The 18942-nt window shown below is 43.2% G+C and overlaps 1 protein-coding gene across 7 annotated transcripts in view; it reads right to left on the reverse strand.

Annotated features, from left to right (window-relative positions):
* ERC2 (ELKS/RAB6-interacting/CAST family member 2) overlaps positions 1 to 18942 on the reverse strand; it is a 915738-nt gene that overhangs the window by 156721 nt on the left and 740075 nt on the right. For all 7 annotated transcript variants that reach the window (XR_009402378.1, XR_009402376.1, XR_009402377.1 and 4 more), the window contains one exon: positions 13445 to 13510. Coding sequence is in view for 1 of the 7 variants with exons in the window: in XM_059389982.1 (XP_059245965.1) it covers positions 13484 to 13510 (27 nt within the window). In the remaining 6 variants the exon portion in view is untranslated. The remainder of the gene's footprint in view (positions 1 to 13444; positions 13511 to 18942) is intronic.

The following is an 18942-nucleotide window of genomic DNA, read 5'->3' on the forward strand; positions in this document are numbered from 1 at the left end:
CAGACCCCAAAAAATAACCACTCTTAAGCTTTTCTGATACCTTAAGACACATCTTGCAAACAGAGGCACAAAATAAATCAAGACAGATGCTCACAGACCCAAGTCAAAAGTAAGGTGACCTGATACTGGGATGCTGAGTATGGTTCCTGGGGAAGTAGCTGGTGGCCTGCTCTTACTGCACGGGGTACGTGTTGCCCCTATAAGGACTTCCTAAAAAACAAATGCTAAATGCTATTTTTGCTTTTTCTATAAAAGTGAAAATACTTCTTGGACTTCTTTTGGTTAGTGAAAACAGGTAGTAATGTAAGTCTTTTGCGAAAGCAAAGTGGTGAAATGCAAACTTTTGAAAAGTGGGGGATACCTGTATCTATTATATATAATCATGATTTGATTTCCCGACCATGAGTCAGATGACTTACAAACTTTCGGAACTTTACCCACCTGGGTAGAGACTTCCGTATGTGGTTTAAAGAGCTCGGTCGGAACAGCCCCATGCTATATGGTGGCTGGTGTGGTGGTGGATGACGGAACAATGGGGTTCCAGCCTGGGCTCTGCACCTCCCAGATGTGTGACCTCAGAGGTCTCTGGAAAATGGGGCAACCTGAGACCAACATGTTGGGGTTGAAGACTAAGTGGACTTGCACATGGACAAAGGAGATGTTTGATAATGGCTGCTCTCCACCTCTGAACAAATTCTGCCATCGTCATGACTTGGATTCCATGCCTTACTCACTCCCTACTCTGTGGGACCAGTTAACTGACAATGACCCCACACTTCAATGTTGTTGTGTTACTGTCCTATTTCCTTTAGGTCCTTCATGTGTCACCCCTCTCTGCCTCCAGCCCTGGTGTTCAGGGCACATCACACAGCCCTATATGTCCACCAACTGAATTGTCCATGTTAATCTAATTCTACATGGACTCGATGGCAATACAGACCACACAGTGTGGAGCTGCCCTGTGCTACACTACAGATTTCTTGAGTTCTTCTTATAACTTGCCATTGACAGAGACTTAAGAATATGGCTTCCTTGGGTAAAATCACTCAAAGAGAGCAGGAACCTTATTTGTGCTGTTTCCGTTCTATCACACACAGTAGGTACTTACTAAATATACGCTGAACTCATTGCTAAACAGGTGAGCATTAGTTAAGTGCTACCTAATGTGGTATGTGGCATTTTTCCTCCCAGTATCTAGTTTCATTTCTTTTCAAATAATCTGAATAATTTGTAGGCAGGAGCACGGGAGCTTAGTTGCTAATCTCATCAACAAAGAATCATCCATAGAGGAGACATGCCTTTGGCCTTGGTTGTTGGCATTTCAGATGTAATTACATTTTTCACCCTAAAATTTCCCAACAAGATTAAGAGTCACACACAAAGTCTTCTTAACCCTCTGCTCAGAAGTTTGCAAAGGAGTTCTGCCCACTTTTCATGGGGTTTCTGAAAGATGCCAGCTGCTGGCAACCATGAAACATGAAACACAAAGGACCTGTAATCTCCTGGAACACACCCTGCTTACACAATTCCTTGCAAGCCTCTCGAAGAACGTACCACGACCTGCAAGCAGGTACTTGCTTTCCTGCAGGCAAAAAAGATGCAACATGGCCTTTCCCAACAGGCTGTTCCCAAGGTTTCCTTTATCTCTTCTGGATCAGCCAAGATAAGCGAGTGCAAACCTCTAGGAAAAAAAGGCAGCTCTAGCATTTTCTTTGTAATTTCACTTGCTTTATAGTCTCTGTTGGAATGTCTCCTGAAATGTCCTCTCATGGTGGTATTTCTTGTAAGAACTGAAAAGTTTTAAGCTTCTTCATGAATCTGATTCCAGTTGACTACTCACTCCACTAGCTTTTTGGGACTATGAATTGAGGGCTTTTGCATTTGCGGGCACATATTTTTGTTGTTGCCAAGGCTGTTGGCTTGGCCCTAGGAAAATTACATCCAGTCGTTCCAGGCAAGGGACTTTTGGTGTAAAGCATGAAGATCCCAGGGAGACTGGTTCCGTCCACTCCTTTGGTATTGTGTGCTGAGGCCGAGTGATCACAGTGGTCAGACTGGTTCTCAGCACCCAAGCTGATTCAGGATGCATTCATTGAGTAAACATTTAACTCTCTACAACACATAGCAGATATTTGATACATAATTACAGAAATACGGATGCTGCCACACTGTAAGTGGTGACCAGTGAGGAAAATATCAGAGGAGGGGGTGGTGGGGAAAAATTAAAAAAAAAAAAAGGCAAAATAAAACAAAAACGAGGGCTAGTATTCACTGAGTGCTTACTATGTACCAGCACTGGGCTAGCTAGCATTTTACATCATTGTCTCATTTGATATTCACATGAGAACTCCACCACGGAGGAAAATAAAACCGTATTTTCCCTGTTTTCCAGATGAGGACACTGAGGCTCAGAGAGATTAAATATGGGCTGCAGGCTATATGGCTGTGTTGGGGCAGATCTGGGACACAGAGCTCCATGTCTGTTCCATGAACTTCTATGTGTGCCAGATGGACAGTTAATTCAATTCAAGGGGAGGAAAAAGAGGAGGAAGATGAGGTGATAGAAGGTATGAACAAAAGGAAAGAAAGAAGTGGTCAATGAAGAAGACTTCTGATGTGGAGGGGGGAAATGGCAGAGCCCTTGCTGGCTAAATTGCTTCCTCTCAGAAGAACAGGCCCACCTTCTCTTCCCCATGGGAGGGCTGGGCAGGGAGCTTGAAGACTGGAGTGGAGATCTGAAAGAGTCTGGGAAGACCTGAAATGAAGAAACCTATTTAATTCTGTTTAGTCTAGTTTTGTTCAAACTTAGTTGAACATACCATGTTTTTATTATAATTTTTGAAAATGGTCTCTTACTGTCCAATGCCATCAATGCTCTAAGGAAAAATTTCGTAGGGAATTGCTACTATGGGGGAAGGAGCTGGTGACTGAGAGCTGACTTTCTTGGTAAAACAGGCACAGTGCTACCTGCCTGCTACCCTCAGAGAGCGGATGAGGGAGTCAGATGGAAATCAGGACGGATGTGGGGGATTTCCTCTAGACTAGGAAGGGAGCTGTGTGAGTGAGAAAGAGGTGGGAAAAGCACTTGGAAAATGTTTCCAGTGATGAGTGGACCAGGCACAAAGCTGCTGGGCCAAAGGACTCCCCTCAGCTGCCCCTGCCTTCTGTCTTTGCTGGGAAAGCAGTGACTGGCCCAGGGGAGATGGAGAGAGCCCATCTTTCCCTGTCCCTGGCCCCTGCCCATGGTGACAGCCTCCTGGTTATATAAAGTTCCCAGAAAACCTCCATGGGTGGAAGATAAGATGCTCACACTCACCCACGAAGCATAGAAACGGCTTACCAAACAGTCTGGCCTCTGCAAACATGTTAGTGCATTCATAATTTTTAAAGATAATAATGTGAAGAAAATTCACCTGGCCCCTCTCAGCCCTGCACCCTCGCAGGCAGTCAGCCATCTTCGCTGAGAGACTGGATTTCCAAGCCCCAAGCCTGTTGTGTAAGGAGGGACAAAGACTGCTCTTTGGCTCTGGAACACTTCCTCATTCTCCCTCATTCCACGAGCGGGGAAGGACAATGCTTTTCTGTGGCCCATTGTAGTAAATGACCTGTGAGACTGAACCGAACTTCAGATCAGCTGGTGGAGATGCGGTTACCCCAGGTACCCCAGGTAGACTGCACCCCTCGCAGAAGAAAACAGGCAAGCTTCCGTTTCCTAGTGTGTCTTTGTCTTGGGACAAAGAGGAGCAACAAGGATTTCCTCTAACGTGACTTCATCATGCTCCCAGGTGGCACCCTGGCGCCAGCAGGTACAACTTCAAAAAGTTAGGAAGACCAGAAAGCGACCAACAACAGCAGTAAAAAGCCCAACATGCAGAGCCTGGTCAGAATCCAGTTCCATCAGGCAGCGGCGAGACTCCCTTTTTCCATCATGGAGGGCTTTTGGTCTTCTTTTGTTGTTGAGGGATTTGTATAGAAACTCCTCTCAAATAATGCAGTTACATCAGAGATCAAGGTGCGTTGAAGGAAGAATGGTTGCTGGGGAATCGGCAGGGCTGCTAATTCGGCCACATGCTGACTCAGGGCCACCACACGCATCCGGCTCCTGGGTTGACACGTGAGTGAGGAACAATGAAGCCACATACGCTGCCAAGAACAAATGCGCTGGGAAGTGTTCATGACTCTCACACCCTGCCCCCACTCCTGCAGTGCGCCTACCCCTGCCTGCACAGGTTCTCCCCACAGCCTGGTGCAGGGGAGAAATCAAACTTACAGACAGATGTCAGCTGTCCGTATGGAAAGACAGTCATGTGACAATGAGTAAATAACAACAGTTGGCCCAGGGCAGCAGCTAAGAGTGATGGGACGGGTACCTAGTTCAGGTACCAGTTCGGTCAGTGACCGGTTGGGTCAGTGTGCCTGGTGTCCACTCTGGTGCTGGAGTGTTCACCAACCACGTAGGACCGAAGCCTGTGCAAAGTTAGAGTTATCCTCCTCAAGTATACTTTTACATGATCGTATTTGTATATGCATGAAAAGGTACCTAAAAATGATACTTTCTCTCAATGAGGACTTAAATAACTTCTTTCCTGATTCTTCATTAAAAGTTCTAAGTTTTCTACTGTAAACATAAAAATTAAAAATGAGGAAAATGAAGCCATGGCTTTAAGAAGCTCAGATTTTCCAGTGAAAGTGATCTTTGTGATTTTTATTTCAGAGCCTCATTCTGTGTTTCTCTCTGAAGGATGAAGGAATAATGTCTTTCACCATTTGGGCATTTCCTTTTTATTCTGGGTCTAACAGGTTTCTCTGAGAAATGATTTTGCCTCGAACTGATTATAACAGCCTCTCTTCTTCTACATCTTTCTGGAAGCTCTCTTTGCCCCACTTTATGTATACACAGTGACTGAAGCACTAAGGAAATGCTTGGGGACAGGCAGAATCTTGACTACCAACTCAGCCATCACAGGAGGGGCCCAACTCATTTGGGCCCACAGTGGCTGGGTTGAGCCTCAGGCTGTGGAAAGCTCAGGAAGGCTGAAAGAAATGGCAGGGCTCCTCCTTATGCAGATTAAGCCTCTCAGTGATTTTGTCACCATGGAACAGCCCTGTGAGCTGGCTGGTGTGGCCTGGTGTTTGAGAGTATCAGATCTGCATGGGACAGATGGGGGCAGCTTAGACCAGGGTGTGGCAGGATAGAAGTTCTCAGTTGTATGCAGTGATTCTTCGCATTTGCCTGACATTTCCTGGAAAATAAGGCTAGAGGGAATGGACATTCCCATCACAAAGTCTCTGATGGACACATTCATGAGGAAGGTATCTTGTAGCCACCCAGGCAAAATGGGTTTCATGAGATCATCTCATAGCCAAGTGGACCAGTACTTCTCTGGCAGGGATCATGTTACCCCAGGGAAGGCATATAGGCAAGAGGCCTGAGGACTGAGTTAAGACCCACTAGACGTGGCCAATACCCTACAGCCAATTGAGTCCTCAATGGCAGAAAAGAAAACAGACATTCTGGTTAATACACTCAGTGGTGGCCATAAATACGCACTCTTGTTCTGAATGTTATTGTCTCATTTTTCCATTTTGTTAGGGCTGTGGAGATGGTTGAAAAGAGATGAGGCTTGGGCCCCTCTCCCTGAACTACCAAGAAAATTCTGGCCCAGCTTTTTACCACCATCTACCAATTGGATAGCTCCCCAAAGTAGGCCTCTGAAAAGTGTCTACCCTGGGTTCCCAAATTTAAGAAAGAGACCTACGAGTCTTCTCAAGTCCACATTTAATATTCCAAGAGAAATCTCTTGTGCTTTCCCTGAAAATACCACTCTGGCCTCGTGTTTGAATGCTGACTCTTGCTGGGAGTTCGGAATCCACGCCCAACATTAAATGGTGCCTTGACCTCATTTAGTGGCTGCATTCTTTAAAAACTCCTTCTACCTTTCTGGTAATAAGGGTGATCCTCTGGAAAAGAGTGTGCACAACATTACAATGTCCCAGATGTAAGACACAATTTATGGGCAGGATTGTCACACATAGTGATGTATGTCCCTCTGGCACCTACTAATATCTGGACTGTGCTAACTGCCATTGGCACCTCTCTCTCTGCTCTTACCCATGGTTGGATTTCCTGATGTCTGCTTGGCTTATTATTTCTCTTTTAGCCTTCAGTTTTCCATAGTCCTCCCACCCATTGATATCTGTGTTTCAGATTAATTTTCGCCAGATGTGAGTGTCTGGACTGCTCCAAGATTTGTTACTCTCCCTCTATGTTCCTAACCTTCTTTGGGCCATTAGTGTAATTTCTCTGACTTTGCTAGTATTCCCAACACCTCCCAAAGTAGTGTCATCTGCAACTTTCTTTCACATGCTCTTCTTTCCCCTTTACAGATCATTAATAAAGAGGTTAAACAAGACCAGACCAGCACCGCACTCTAGAGCAAATGACAACGGGGTGGGAGAGGCCAAAGTGCTCCCTGTGCGCCAGCCCTGGCATAGGAAGGATGTAATGTAATGCAAAAACACTCCACTAGACACCTCCCGCCTCCGGCCCGCGGTCATTTATCACCACTGTTTGTTTACGATTTCTCAGCCAGATTTCAGGTCCTGAGAGTGTGGTCATATCCAAGCCAACACGTACTGCTTTGCCAGGTAACTCTCACAAACTCCAGAAAAACCCACAAGAACTTATTTACTGCATTCGATTTTGCTCAAAAGCTTCTACTCCAGCCCCTGAGTTTCATCATACTTGAGAACAGAAAGAGGTAGACTGAGATATTATTACCCTTCTTTCTCTTCCAAGTCATCAGCTCATAATTGTTTGTCAAATATTTGTTGATTTTTCATGTTATACACTCAATTTTTCTTTGAGCCGAAGGAAATCTTCCTCTAGAAACATGGACTAATCTATAGTCTCCAGCAATCAAAACTTCCTTTGCTATACCAACATGTCATTAAAATCAAAGGTAACTGAAGAGGATTTTTCTGCTTTAAGACCTGCTAGAAAATGTGTAGCTGACTTGGGTAGCTATGATCACAAAAATAGATTTCCCCTTTTGGTTTTCCTTTCTTCTGTCTTTTTTCTTATCCCCTTAATCCACCCATCTCACATTATCAACTACTTTCTTCAGCTGGCTTATAGAGTTTGCACTTCCAAGCCTGGTAATAACAATAGCAATGATATTGTGATGAGGACTGGGCTCTTGCTATGCACCAGACATGGCTAGGTGTCTTACTCACCTCAAGTCATCTAATCCTAACCATAGCCCTGTGAGGTGTACACAGTCTTCCCCAAATAAAGTAACGAAGGGATAGAGGACACTTACCCAAGACCACCTAGCCAAACAGTGCCAAGTCAGGACACAAACCCAGTACAATTTAAATGCAGAGACCACATTATGAGCCACTGTAACACATTGCCACCCAATCTCTCATAGATGAGTGGTTCTCCTTTTCTGAGTTACTGGTCCCATGAGCGTCTGTGGAGAATCATAGGTGTTCTCCTTGGAAGATGTGCACATATCCACAGATGAGTCTGTTAGCCACGTCAAAGGATCTGCAGACTCATAGGGGTTCACGGACACCAGCTTAAGAATCTGTATAGTACTCTAAATTTTTCCAAGGTAGGAAATGTACTTTGTTCACTGCCTCAACACCAGTACTGAGATGGAAGAAATATTTTTTGAATGAATTATTGATTGCAAGGACTTTGGGCAAGACATTCCAGCTGTAGCTCTGTACAACAGCTTTACAACATATCTTCCAGAGTAGCAGAGGAGGAGGAGAAGAAAGGGCGGAGGGGAGAAGAAAGACGGGGAGGAGGAACGAAGAAGAAAGAGAAGGCGAGGGAATAGATAAAGCAAAAACATCTCACTTGGCCCAGGAATGAAGTCTGTACTGGAAAGAGACAGAGTCTTTGTCATGGTCGTTCTGAAACACCTCATAACCACTTCTGGTTATATCTCGTCTAAACTCCTGAAAACAGGTTATTAAAAGTTTCTTCTACCAGAAATAATACACTCAGAATTTTAAGATGGGAATCCAATCCTTAGGAGTAGGCAAATATCCCACAAAATACGCCTTAAGTGACAGAATTCTTGATACCTCAGGGTTTTGGGGGGACTGCAAAAGCCAATGGCATCTTCCCCCCCATCTGTAGGTCCTTTCATCCTCCTACAACATCGGGAGCTTGGTTTTTCTATAGATCATATACTTCACATTTCTCCCTATTATATGACAGCTGATTTTTCATTGCAGCCTTTGATATTCAAGTTGTCTCCTTGTCTTTGAGAGTTAAGAGGAGCTACACACCCTTGAAGTTGGACTTCAGCTATGCTTTAAACTTAGCAGTCTGCATGTCATTGCAATGAGAGGTCAAAGATTCCCATGTCGATACACAGGCAAATAGAAAAAAGGGAGATCAAAAGTCTGTTTTCCTTTGGCCAGTCTGACTGGACACCTGGGGAAAACAGAAGGGAACAAGACTCATGCTCAGCCCTCCACCTCCAACAATGGCCTGTCCCAGCTTTGTCACCCAAGGTAGAAATTTGGAGGCAGTCTCAGGCAGTCCTTTCTCTTACCCATCTATCAAAGTCTTGCTGGCTTCATTTCCTAGTCTTATCTCCAATTTATCCACTTGTCCCCACTGGGCATCATCTTTCCCACTACTCCCCTTTGTCAGCACCATCAATTATCTCGCAAATGATGGAACAACCCTTACCTCTGCTCTTCCTGCCATGACAGTTCAGCCTCTATACCTCAGCCAGGCTCATTTTACAACATAAATTAAATTATGTCATGTTCCTGCATAAGATCCTCTAATTTTCTTCTCATGTTTTCATTTTTCTTAGATTAAAACCCAAACTCTCCACCTTGGCCTAAAAAGGCTTTACATGATCTGGCCCCTTCCCATTTCTTCATCTTCATCTCATCGTTTGAATTTTCTACCCTAGGTTATGGTCTTTATGCTCCGTCAGCCCAGAAAGCCCTTTCTCACCCTCTGTCATTTGCATGTCTGCCTGGGACTGCTTCCCAAATACACATTCTGGCCTGAATGCCTACTGACTCTCCTGCTTTCAACGCTTTGCATAAAACTCACTTCCCTGGAGATATGCTTGCTGAAATCCCTTCTGAAGTAGATTAACCAAGTAGGTTCCTCTTGTTAATCTTGAGATCTTCCTGGTTTCCATCAAAGCAACAATCAAAATTTATAAGGTTTCCTCTCCCAGGTCATTCTTTATGGTCTGTTTCCAACAATACTGAAAGATCCACAGCATGGCAACCATGTCGGTCTTACTCATTGCTTTCTTAGTATATAACCAAGAATTTAACCATTTAATGAAAGAATGCATGAATAAGTGGAAAATGAATGGATAAATAAATGAATGAAAGAAAATGGCACAAGGATGAGATGAACCTAATCCTCAGCCATAGTCTCCTACCAGAGGAGGATATCCCTGTACAGGAGGTATAAAGAAACTTCCATTTTGCAGAGAAAATGGGACTTCAGCTAAAGAGACTGAAAGGCCAAGGCTCTTTCTGTGACTTCTGTCCCCACCACTGGATTTCTCTTGTCCCAGTACAAGCCTAAAGCCTAGCATTTAGACCTTTCCTACTAAGAGAAAGCAAGGGAGAAATAAGCTTCCCAGCCACAATAAAGTATCTCCTTCCTCATTCTTCCTGACAAGAGGCACGACAGGGAGTTCCACTGGCCTCTGAGCACTGCTCCTATGTGTAAGAAAAACCCTTCCTTGTGTCTAAGCACGCTGTGATTCATCCTTGCCCTCCGTAACAGCGTCCATGTGCTGCTGGCACAGAACTACAATTCTTCATTTTGAACAGGATGCACCTACAAGCATCATGGCCCTTTGCCAAATTTGTTAATGCCCACAGCTGTATTTTTATGAATCAGGTCCTAAAAATTTGCATATGTTTTCAATCTAAAAAGACTTCTTCCTTTCTAGTGGTTTAAGAAATAAACATGATTTTGTGTTCAATGTCTGCTCCACGAAGAGAGCTCACCGTAAAAGCTTAAACGTTCAAAAGCCTTGGCAGGTGTGGCACTGGATCCCCCAAGGTGCCTAGATTTGGTCCCTCCTTGCTCCACCTCATTGAATGTTCACAGAACAAAGTACCTCTTGGGGGTCCAAGGAAAGCCCTTCCATTCAGTGGAAAGGAAGAGTTATTTGATGACATAAATGAATGCCACTTCAAGTGGATTTTGATCAAGTGGATTTTATTTTCCTGAAGGAAAATAATGAAGACTTAGGCTGCTTGGTTTTTCTGTTTTGCAAAGCCAGATAGAAAATGCTGGAAGGGCTGCCAGAGCACATTTTCACAATCAAAAGTGGGCGGCGAGAGGACAATGATTGACCACACGTTGCAGGGAAACCCACGAGGGCAACAGCTTAGCTGGAGAATGTGACCCTACAGAGTGTCTGCAAGAAAACCAGAAAAAGAAGGCAAGCCAAAGCTCAATTCTAGGCATGGGGAAGTAGGAGTGGGGATGAGCCAGCGGGGAGTGAAAGTAGAGAGAAGCTGGAAGAACACAGGAATGTATGTTGAATTCAAGCAGCACAACTACGTATTTTGTGTGACCCATGACAAAATAAACGGTGGGGCCCCCATGTCCAAAAAATTATTAAGAACTTGAAGACAAGGACAGCAGAGCATTAGACCGAGAGTGCGGCCCTTCTAAGGCTGGGGTTCTGTGGACTATACAGGTTACACGCTGATAAGGCTGGGCTGGGGGAGATATTTATGGGGAGAAAGCCTAGCGCTAGGGGCTGTCGAAACTCTTTAGAAAAGAAACTTTCCCCAGTTCATTTTGCTCTCAGAAAACACCACCCTTGAATGATCACAGTAAGACAAATAAATCATGCCTGGGCTAGTGTCTGGAAGTGGCAAAAGAAGGAGGAGCTGTCCGCGTTATTATGTTAATTCCAATTTGTTGTAATTTTTGGAGCCACTTTTCCTAAACTGTGATTCATTTCAGCACCAAAACACCAGATTCAAGTCACAGACTTCTGATGCTATTATGAGCATATTACTGATGGCTAGTAAAATAACTTCTTGTGATGTTTCTTTTATAAGGGCCATAAATCAAAATATTCAAAACAGTTAATTTTTAATGTGCCACTATTATCCATCTTTAGTTATAAATTTAATGTCTCCTTAGGCCCCACAGACTGTAATATGACTCAAAACATGCAACGGCTGTTCAAATACGGAAGGTCCCCAGTATCTCATTATTTAAATCCTTAAGATACGGTTTTAAAAGCCTGCGGATATCTGAGCAAACTTGTTTAAAGGAGTCATAAAGGAAGATAGGTAGTTTTCCTCAGAAGTCTATAAAATTTATTAGAACATATTAAAGTAGGATTATATATGGAATAATTTTCAGAAGACATTTGTTTTCTGGGGTACATGGTGCGTGAGGAAATTCATGGAAGAATAAAGGGGGTAAGGGCTTAACACTGTTGTCTCAATTTGCCTTGAGCAAAGCAGTTTCTCTAGGGGCATTGGCACCAATTCTCCCTGAGGATGACAGCATAGGTCCTATCTTAGAGGATGGCAGGGTGGATATCATGAATCTTGTGAAATAGCAATAAAAATCTTTATTATTCAGGAGGAGACATGAATACAGTCCAGCATCCTAATACTTATGATGGCAGAAGAGTGAGCTTCATGGAAGAAACCCAAGTAGGACCTGCTCTTCTCAAGGTAACCCCCAGACTCTTAGAGACTTCCTCTGCCTCCCCGTCTCTGCATGCTGTAGGCATGTTTCACATACTTACTTTTTAACATTATAAAACCTCCATTTCTTATCTAATGCTACTGTAGATCAAGTGACCTGTGTATTAGCCTTTCTGCATGAATAAAGGTGATGTATCCCTTAAAGCTTTTTCTACATAGGGAGAGAGTCTCCCAGATTGGATCTTAGGGATTTTTCTGGTTTCCCCACCTCTTCACACTGACAAGCTTCCCTCTGGAACCACTCTGCTTTTGGAAGAGTTGGTTCCAGAGTTGTTTTCCTCTTTACTCAGGAAAGGGAGAAGAGAGGAAACAGGTCTCATGTGACTGGGAAGCAGGTTCTACTCACAGCAAAGGGATCTAGGAGGTGTTACATCTTTACTGTGGAGAAAGATGTGTCTGAAAATCAACCCCTGTGTATTCTCCATAGGACCAGAGAAAGCCATTGGTGGCACCTGCAAAGGTTTAACTCAGCAGTGAAATGCACCAATGAAACTATCACTTGTGGGCAAACCCACCAGTTATTGTTTTAAAATTCACCTGAAGCACCACTATCATGTAATATGAATGCAAGGCTTGGGGAACAGCACAACTGCCAAGTTATCCCACGAAATTGCCACTCTAATCACAGACTTGTGACATTTCATATTTGTTCCAGAAAAAGAAATGCACAACGAGTACTTCTTGACCATAAAAAATGACCATAGCACACAATTGACCACATTCCTTGTTCTGAACAAAATGGCATATACAGTGTCATCAGTTCAACAGCATATTCTATGGAACCAAAGGTACAGTCAACTCTGGGGAGTTTATGACTTGTTAAACAACCTGCTGTGTCCTGGGGAGGTGTGATTTGCAGCAGCAAGTCTTCAGGGCTCAGTGTCCCATTTATAACCTTGTGGTAATTACATGAGCCACTATTCAATCATAATGCAGATAACACAGAAATAAAGAGTGGGTTCTTAATGGGTAAAATATCAGCCTTCAAAGGAGCAAAACCCTCTGAAAAATACGCAATGCATGAAATTTATAGTGCAAACCTCCACAGAAACCCAACTTAAAAAAAAAAAAGGCAACAGATAGAAGACCACTAATCTGCCAGTACTGATATTTCTATTCTAATGCATATAAAGAAATAGTTACCTATTCACCATTACTATGCCTTGGTCCTTGTGTTTTCTTCAAAACTTTGCCATAGAAGAGATAGTACAATCCATTAAATGGGCTTCTTAGAGATGATAGTTTCAGCTCCACGAAGATACACAGTTTATTTTCCTTATTCCTTGCCAAACATTTGACACAACCAGAAGGACAATGAGAGTCACACCACACTGGCACATCTGGTAAAAGCAAGCTCTTGGCTAAAAACCGCTACTGCAGAATTGTGACAATTTCTGAGTCCACAATCATGCCTTTAAAAAGTGTATATAAATCCTAGCAAAGGCACAGTTTACATCTTAAATAACACAGAAACATCTGAATCGTGCTCAACCCAGCCCCAACACGGCAGAGCAATAATGTGGTTGCGGGGAGGGGGAGTAGGAAGGTGGGGACTCTTGGGGGATGGTCACAGAACACAGAAGCAGACACGGGGCACAGTCACAAACACCAGTGAACACAATTGAGCACACATACAATACAATACGAGAATGCAATTTTTAAAGGAAAAATGATATAAAAGATGGTTTCTCACCCCTCAAAACAAAACTGGAACTTTGGTTTACAGGCCCGGCTATGCCCATATGCCCTCCTCGTCATCCTGTGGCCGGCCCGGGTAGGGAGGTGCACGGAGAGGAGAGGAGGGGAGCACCGGAATGAAAGAAGAGAAGGTTAGTTACACCGTGATGCACTGGAAAGGCACACTGATCTTCACTTAGTTTTTCAATCTTAAAGAGTGAGGGAAAAAAAAAATCTATAGTAACTTAAGTTCCACATCACTGACTTGTCAAATCCGTAACTGTATTTGGCATCTATGGGAACCCCCACACAAAACATCCCACACGCCCAGCTCTGACTCTGTGTCGAGACTGGATTAGAAGATTAAAATTAGTCTACATTAGCAGATGATTATATTTTTGGAAAGCATGCAGTCTGAATTGCATATGCCTAGGAGTAGATTAAACCTTTTTAGTAAGCAGAGAAGTAATTATAGTAATCAAATACCCTTAATTTCTCTTAAGCTTGGAGTATCAATAAAGGCTGAAGAAGAATTAAAAAAAAAAAAAAACTCCATTTACTTGGGTGAAACAAAGTTCTGTAGCATGCAATAATTCACATTGGTTATTTCACAAAGGCTCAAACATGCTGTGATCTTCTGGATTTGTCAGGTTCTATTTTGCTCTCAGCATAAAAAAGGATGTGCGCGCCATGGAATGATTATACATTTGCATGGAATGATTGCAATCAAATAAGTTTCAAAGAGAAGAAAGTAAAACTTTCGATTCAGTAGAATGCTTGTAGAAAGAGAGTTTCTGTTTAACTTAGAATTGTGCTCAACTATGGATAAACTGAAACTTATTTGGTCTGAATTCTTGTTGAAAATGTTTCCAGAATGGCTCTGGCCACTTTCCTCACTTAGTGAAGGGCCCAATAAGCAGAGCAATTGAATCTTTGAAGACAGAAGTAAATCTCCCATCCCAAGGTACTGTTCTGAACAAGAATTCTCACTTTTTATTGCAAGGATTGAAACAAAGTGTTGAAGATTGAGTGGTTCACATCCTGATCTCAAGCATAATTTGGGAGCTGTGTCTTTCAATAAATCCCCAATGAACTGGGTTTTGCCATGATTTGCTTCTTTGTTTTGAAAACCAGGAACAGGAAACAAAATAACTTGGATCATTTTCTCATCGTTTGGATTCTCATTGCATAAATTGTTGTAATATTTGTTTGAATCATATAAAAATGCCAGTATTTCACCATGTTTGATCTAGAAAAACAGCAATTTCATACAGTTCAATCGAACCTTGCCAATAGGCTATGGTAATTTTCATCTATTCAAGCATTCAGATCTGTGGTTTTTGAAGTGAGTTTTCATGTAACATGCTTCTTTTTATTTCTGTATATTTTATTTTGCTCACTTGAAAATGTTATTCTGAGAAGAGAGCCAGAGTTTACCAGACGGCCACGAGGGAATCTATGGCCCACGAAGGGTTAACAATCGTCAACTGATTTGAGTCTACCAAGGGATTTGCACAGAGTACAAACTGGACAACTCAGTGTGAATATGCATCAACAGTTTAGATAAGAATATTCTAGCAAAAAATAAAGTACAATTGATCATTTTAGCTGGGTCTTTTCATACATAACTTATCTGTGTCTATTAACCACTATAGAATCTAGCACTTGCTCCTGGCAATAAACTTCTTTTTTCCCTACATAATTTGAGAAATATGTATTTTTATATTCATTAAACTTCCTCTCAGTTCCTGGAGAAAAGCAAAGTTAATGCCCCTTTTTATGCTAATGAAGAAGGAAAATCTACCGCCTGGGACCCTGGGGCATTCACAAATGGGTTTCCAGAGGTCTTGCCATCCCTTGAAATTCAAAGCAGAATGTTGTGGGTATGTGTGTAGTATATTTCTCTGGATGGAAGCCCTAGCTTTCATTATAAGGTTTTTGACCCCCAAAGTCACTGCCATAGGAAAACTCCAGGTGCAGAGCGAAGCTATGATTTGCCAAAGTCACAAAACAAAATAGGAGGTTTTCCCTAAAATGCAGCCCACAGCCCCTGCTGACCGCTTCTAAATGGCTGTAAAATCACTTTCCATGCAGAGCACTCTATTTCATTTTGCATCTAAAACCCAACAACATGTATACATTTAGTTTGTTTCAAATCCACTCACAGAGGGTTTTAAATTTTGAAGAAGAAAGGAAGAAAGGAAAGCCACTGCCACCAAAATCTACTACTATTTTCTTAACAGTGAAATGTGGTCTAATGCAAATGACTTTTAGCAAATTAAATATATTAAAAAGTGGTAATTAATTATGATTGAAACAGACAGGAGTTGTAGGTTGAAAATATACACTGCCAATATCACTACTGTGCCTCGTCCACCATAGGAATAAAAAGGAGCTCCCAGATGTCCAGGGTTATTAAAAACCAGATGTTGAGATCGATGTCTTGTATGCTGGTGAATAAAGTAAAGAAATATGACAGTCCAATATAAACTTTGCTAACATTTAACATGGCAGAAATGTGGATAAATTCCTTTAGTGAACTCGGAATATTATGCATTTTTTTCAAGTTTTTTGTTTCTAAAGTTGAAAGTTCTTAACAGAAAATAGAAAGAGAGGTGGTGGCCATTTCTGGGTCTCTCTAATCTTCAAAGCTTAAACATGAATTGACCCTAATCACCAAGTGATCTGGGTCAAAGTGAGTGTCCGCTTAGGGAATAAAAAACAAAAATGCAGGAGCTAATCAGAGGGGGAGCTCCAAGTATTTCCAAACGTTCACAGCTGTCTGACTCCTGCATTGCTTACATCTTTGTATGCAAATATTAATTTGTTCAGCAATCTTACTGCACAGAAATGTAAATTTGGGGGCCAAAAAATACGGAACAGATAAATGTCACTTGATCCCTAGCTTCATGCCAAGTTATTTAGAAATTCTTGGGACTTTCAAAATGCATCTATCAGGTCTGGGAGAGTCTATTTCCTTGTTTTTCTGTTTCTAAATCTACTTTGCAGCGGCTTTTCTGGATGTTGTCTGGTGTTACCTCCCTTGTGTGTCCTTCTTGAGTGACTGCTATGCCAGGAGTTGCCCAAATATGGAGGAAGAAAGCCTCTACTCCATCAGGCATCTGCGTGTTTTCTTCCACAGCATCTGGGGATGGGAACATCCAAGGTGGGCTGAAGCCCAGAGCCCAGTGACCACAAAACACAGCAAATTTTGAAGAGCAGGGAGGCTTAGTTATCAAATAACCTCAGGATGAATCTGTAGCTCCAGAGATTATATGAGGCCTTGATGGAAATCCTGCAGTCCCAGATGCTGGATTCTCCAAATATTAAGATAAAACAAAATTCCTCACCGGATGGACCACTCACAGGGCTGTGCTGATGACAAGATCTAAGGGCAAAGGGATGAGGCATCACTGACAAGACAGGTGACTTCCTATTGTGGGGAGGGGGGCATTTGTTAGCCCCAGCAAAGAAGGTCTCAGAAGGAATATGACATCTAAGCTCTGGGAAGGAATATAATATGGCATGATAAACAGCCCAGTGCAGACTTTTAATTGGTCTCTATTTTCAAGTATTATCTGTAGTCAGCTGGCTAGCCCCAGCTCATCACTGGCTGTCCCCCCCCCCCACCTCCAAAACCCCTGCATTTCTCTTTGAGTTCACAGCCAGAGTTTTTTCTTGAAATTGGAAGGCCAGATTCCTAATGGGGAACTTATCATCACACCTGTCCTAGCTGAAAATGAGAGTGAAATGATGGAAGCATCACCTTCAAATCAGCCCACCGCCACTGTGAAAATTCAGCTAGCCGTCTCTGCCAGAAAGTTCACCCTGGCTTCCTTGGGGGAAGGGATGCAAAGAGATTGTCCTGGTTATTACAGCGTCTGGAATAAACAATCACCAGACTTCTCCCTACCCCCACTTCAGCCCATGCCTGCTCTGACACTTTCTGGAAACATCAAGCTCCAGGACTCCTAACTTTGGCTGCACAATCCTGGAAGGGGGACGGTATGGGATTTATGATGTGCCCTGTGTCTGGGTTCAACCAAAGCAGCTCCTCTTGGCATTTCCAACTGCAGGTTTGGCCAGCGTCGAGGAAGACAAACACACGTGCAAAGGAAAAAAAAAAAAAAAATGGGTATGAATCTGGAAAACAGGGGCACCTAGCTTTGTCAGGGCACTAGTAAGTTTACTCTCAGGATCAAGTCCAAATCTTCCCTCTGGAGACCTTCCACCCCTGCTTTTCACCTCCCCTGCCTACTGTAATGCTTAGTCCATGGATGGATGTTTCTGTTCAGGTGATGAGGGCAGGCAGGAATGCCTGTGAACTCTTGCATGATCTGTATTGTTACAGCCTTTGCGGCCCATCTGCAGACAAGTTCCCCCCAAAGAAGAAGAAAGTTCAGATACTTCCTTTGTACTCTGTTGAAATATAAATGTCAGTTTATTTCTGACCTGGGCTAGAGATGATCCAGCAGGTATTAGCACCTGTGCAGGGTTAGAGAGTGTGACAGCTTTCTGTGTTTCCTCCCTGGGTCTCACCACTGCTCCATGACACAGGAGTTGGGAGGCTCTTTGTGCAGATATAAAAGGGAAGTCTCAGGAAAAAAGATCAGGTAGCTCACTGAAGGACACCTGGCCAGGAGCTGTGGAGCCAGGGTCAAATTCCAGTCTACCTGACCACAAAGGTATACCTTTCTGACATGTGAACTCTGAAGCCACAGAAGAAAGAGCTCATGTTGACCCTGAAGGCATTTGTTGGTTCTGCTTTTCTCATCTCTGAAGTACTTTGGACTTTGCATGGCCCTCTTTCCGAGCTGTTGAAGGTCCTTGTTGGAGTTGGATGGCACAGCTTAGGCTGGGTCTCTCTGGCTCTTGGAAGAAAGAGAACCTCACATGCAAACAGTACCTGTCCTTTATGTGGGCATACATCAGCAGCACCCCAGCGAATTTCATGGTCCCTGAGGGAAAAGGCAGAGCCTTTACTCACTTCACACTGCCTCACAATGCCTCAGATGTGGGAATTTAACAAATTATTTCCAAATGAGTAAGTATACAGGATCAGTTCTTGCTTTTCTGAATGACTCAACTCCTCTGAGACAGAAGGCTGCCTGGAGTCCAGAGTTCCTTAGGGTTGCCAAGATTGTGTTTACTCATTTCTCCCAACGATGGCTCCTTCCCCCTTTGCACTGCATTAGCTACTTCCCTGGTTTATTCTTCTAACCCCGGCTGGCATAACCCTGGCTGGCAAAAAGCTGAATGTCATTGGCTGAGGGGGAATTCGACAGGAGATGTACATATTTAAACAACAACAACAACAAAAAAACAACAACACTGGGGTGTTTCTCAAGGAGGGGGTAGAGACTAGAAGCCCGTGCAGTCTGTGTTGGTTTCTTCTCAGCAAGTTCATCTCACAGGGCCTGAGGCAGGGCAATCATCTGAGGCCTTTTTCCAAACCATTGAGAATATTACAGAGGTGTGTGTGGCCGGGGAGTGGGGGGGGGGGGGGGGGGGGGG

The sequence above is a fragment of the Mustela nigripes genome, chromosome 2, assembly GCF_022355385.1.
Source record: "Mustela nigripes isolate SB6536 chromosome 2, MUSNIG.SB6536, whole genome shotgun sequence".
In the NCBI taxonomy this organism is placed as follows: Eukaryota; Metazoa; Chordata; class Mammalia; order Carnivora; family Mustelidae; genus Mustela; species Mustela nigripes.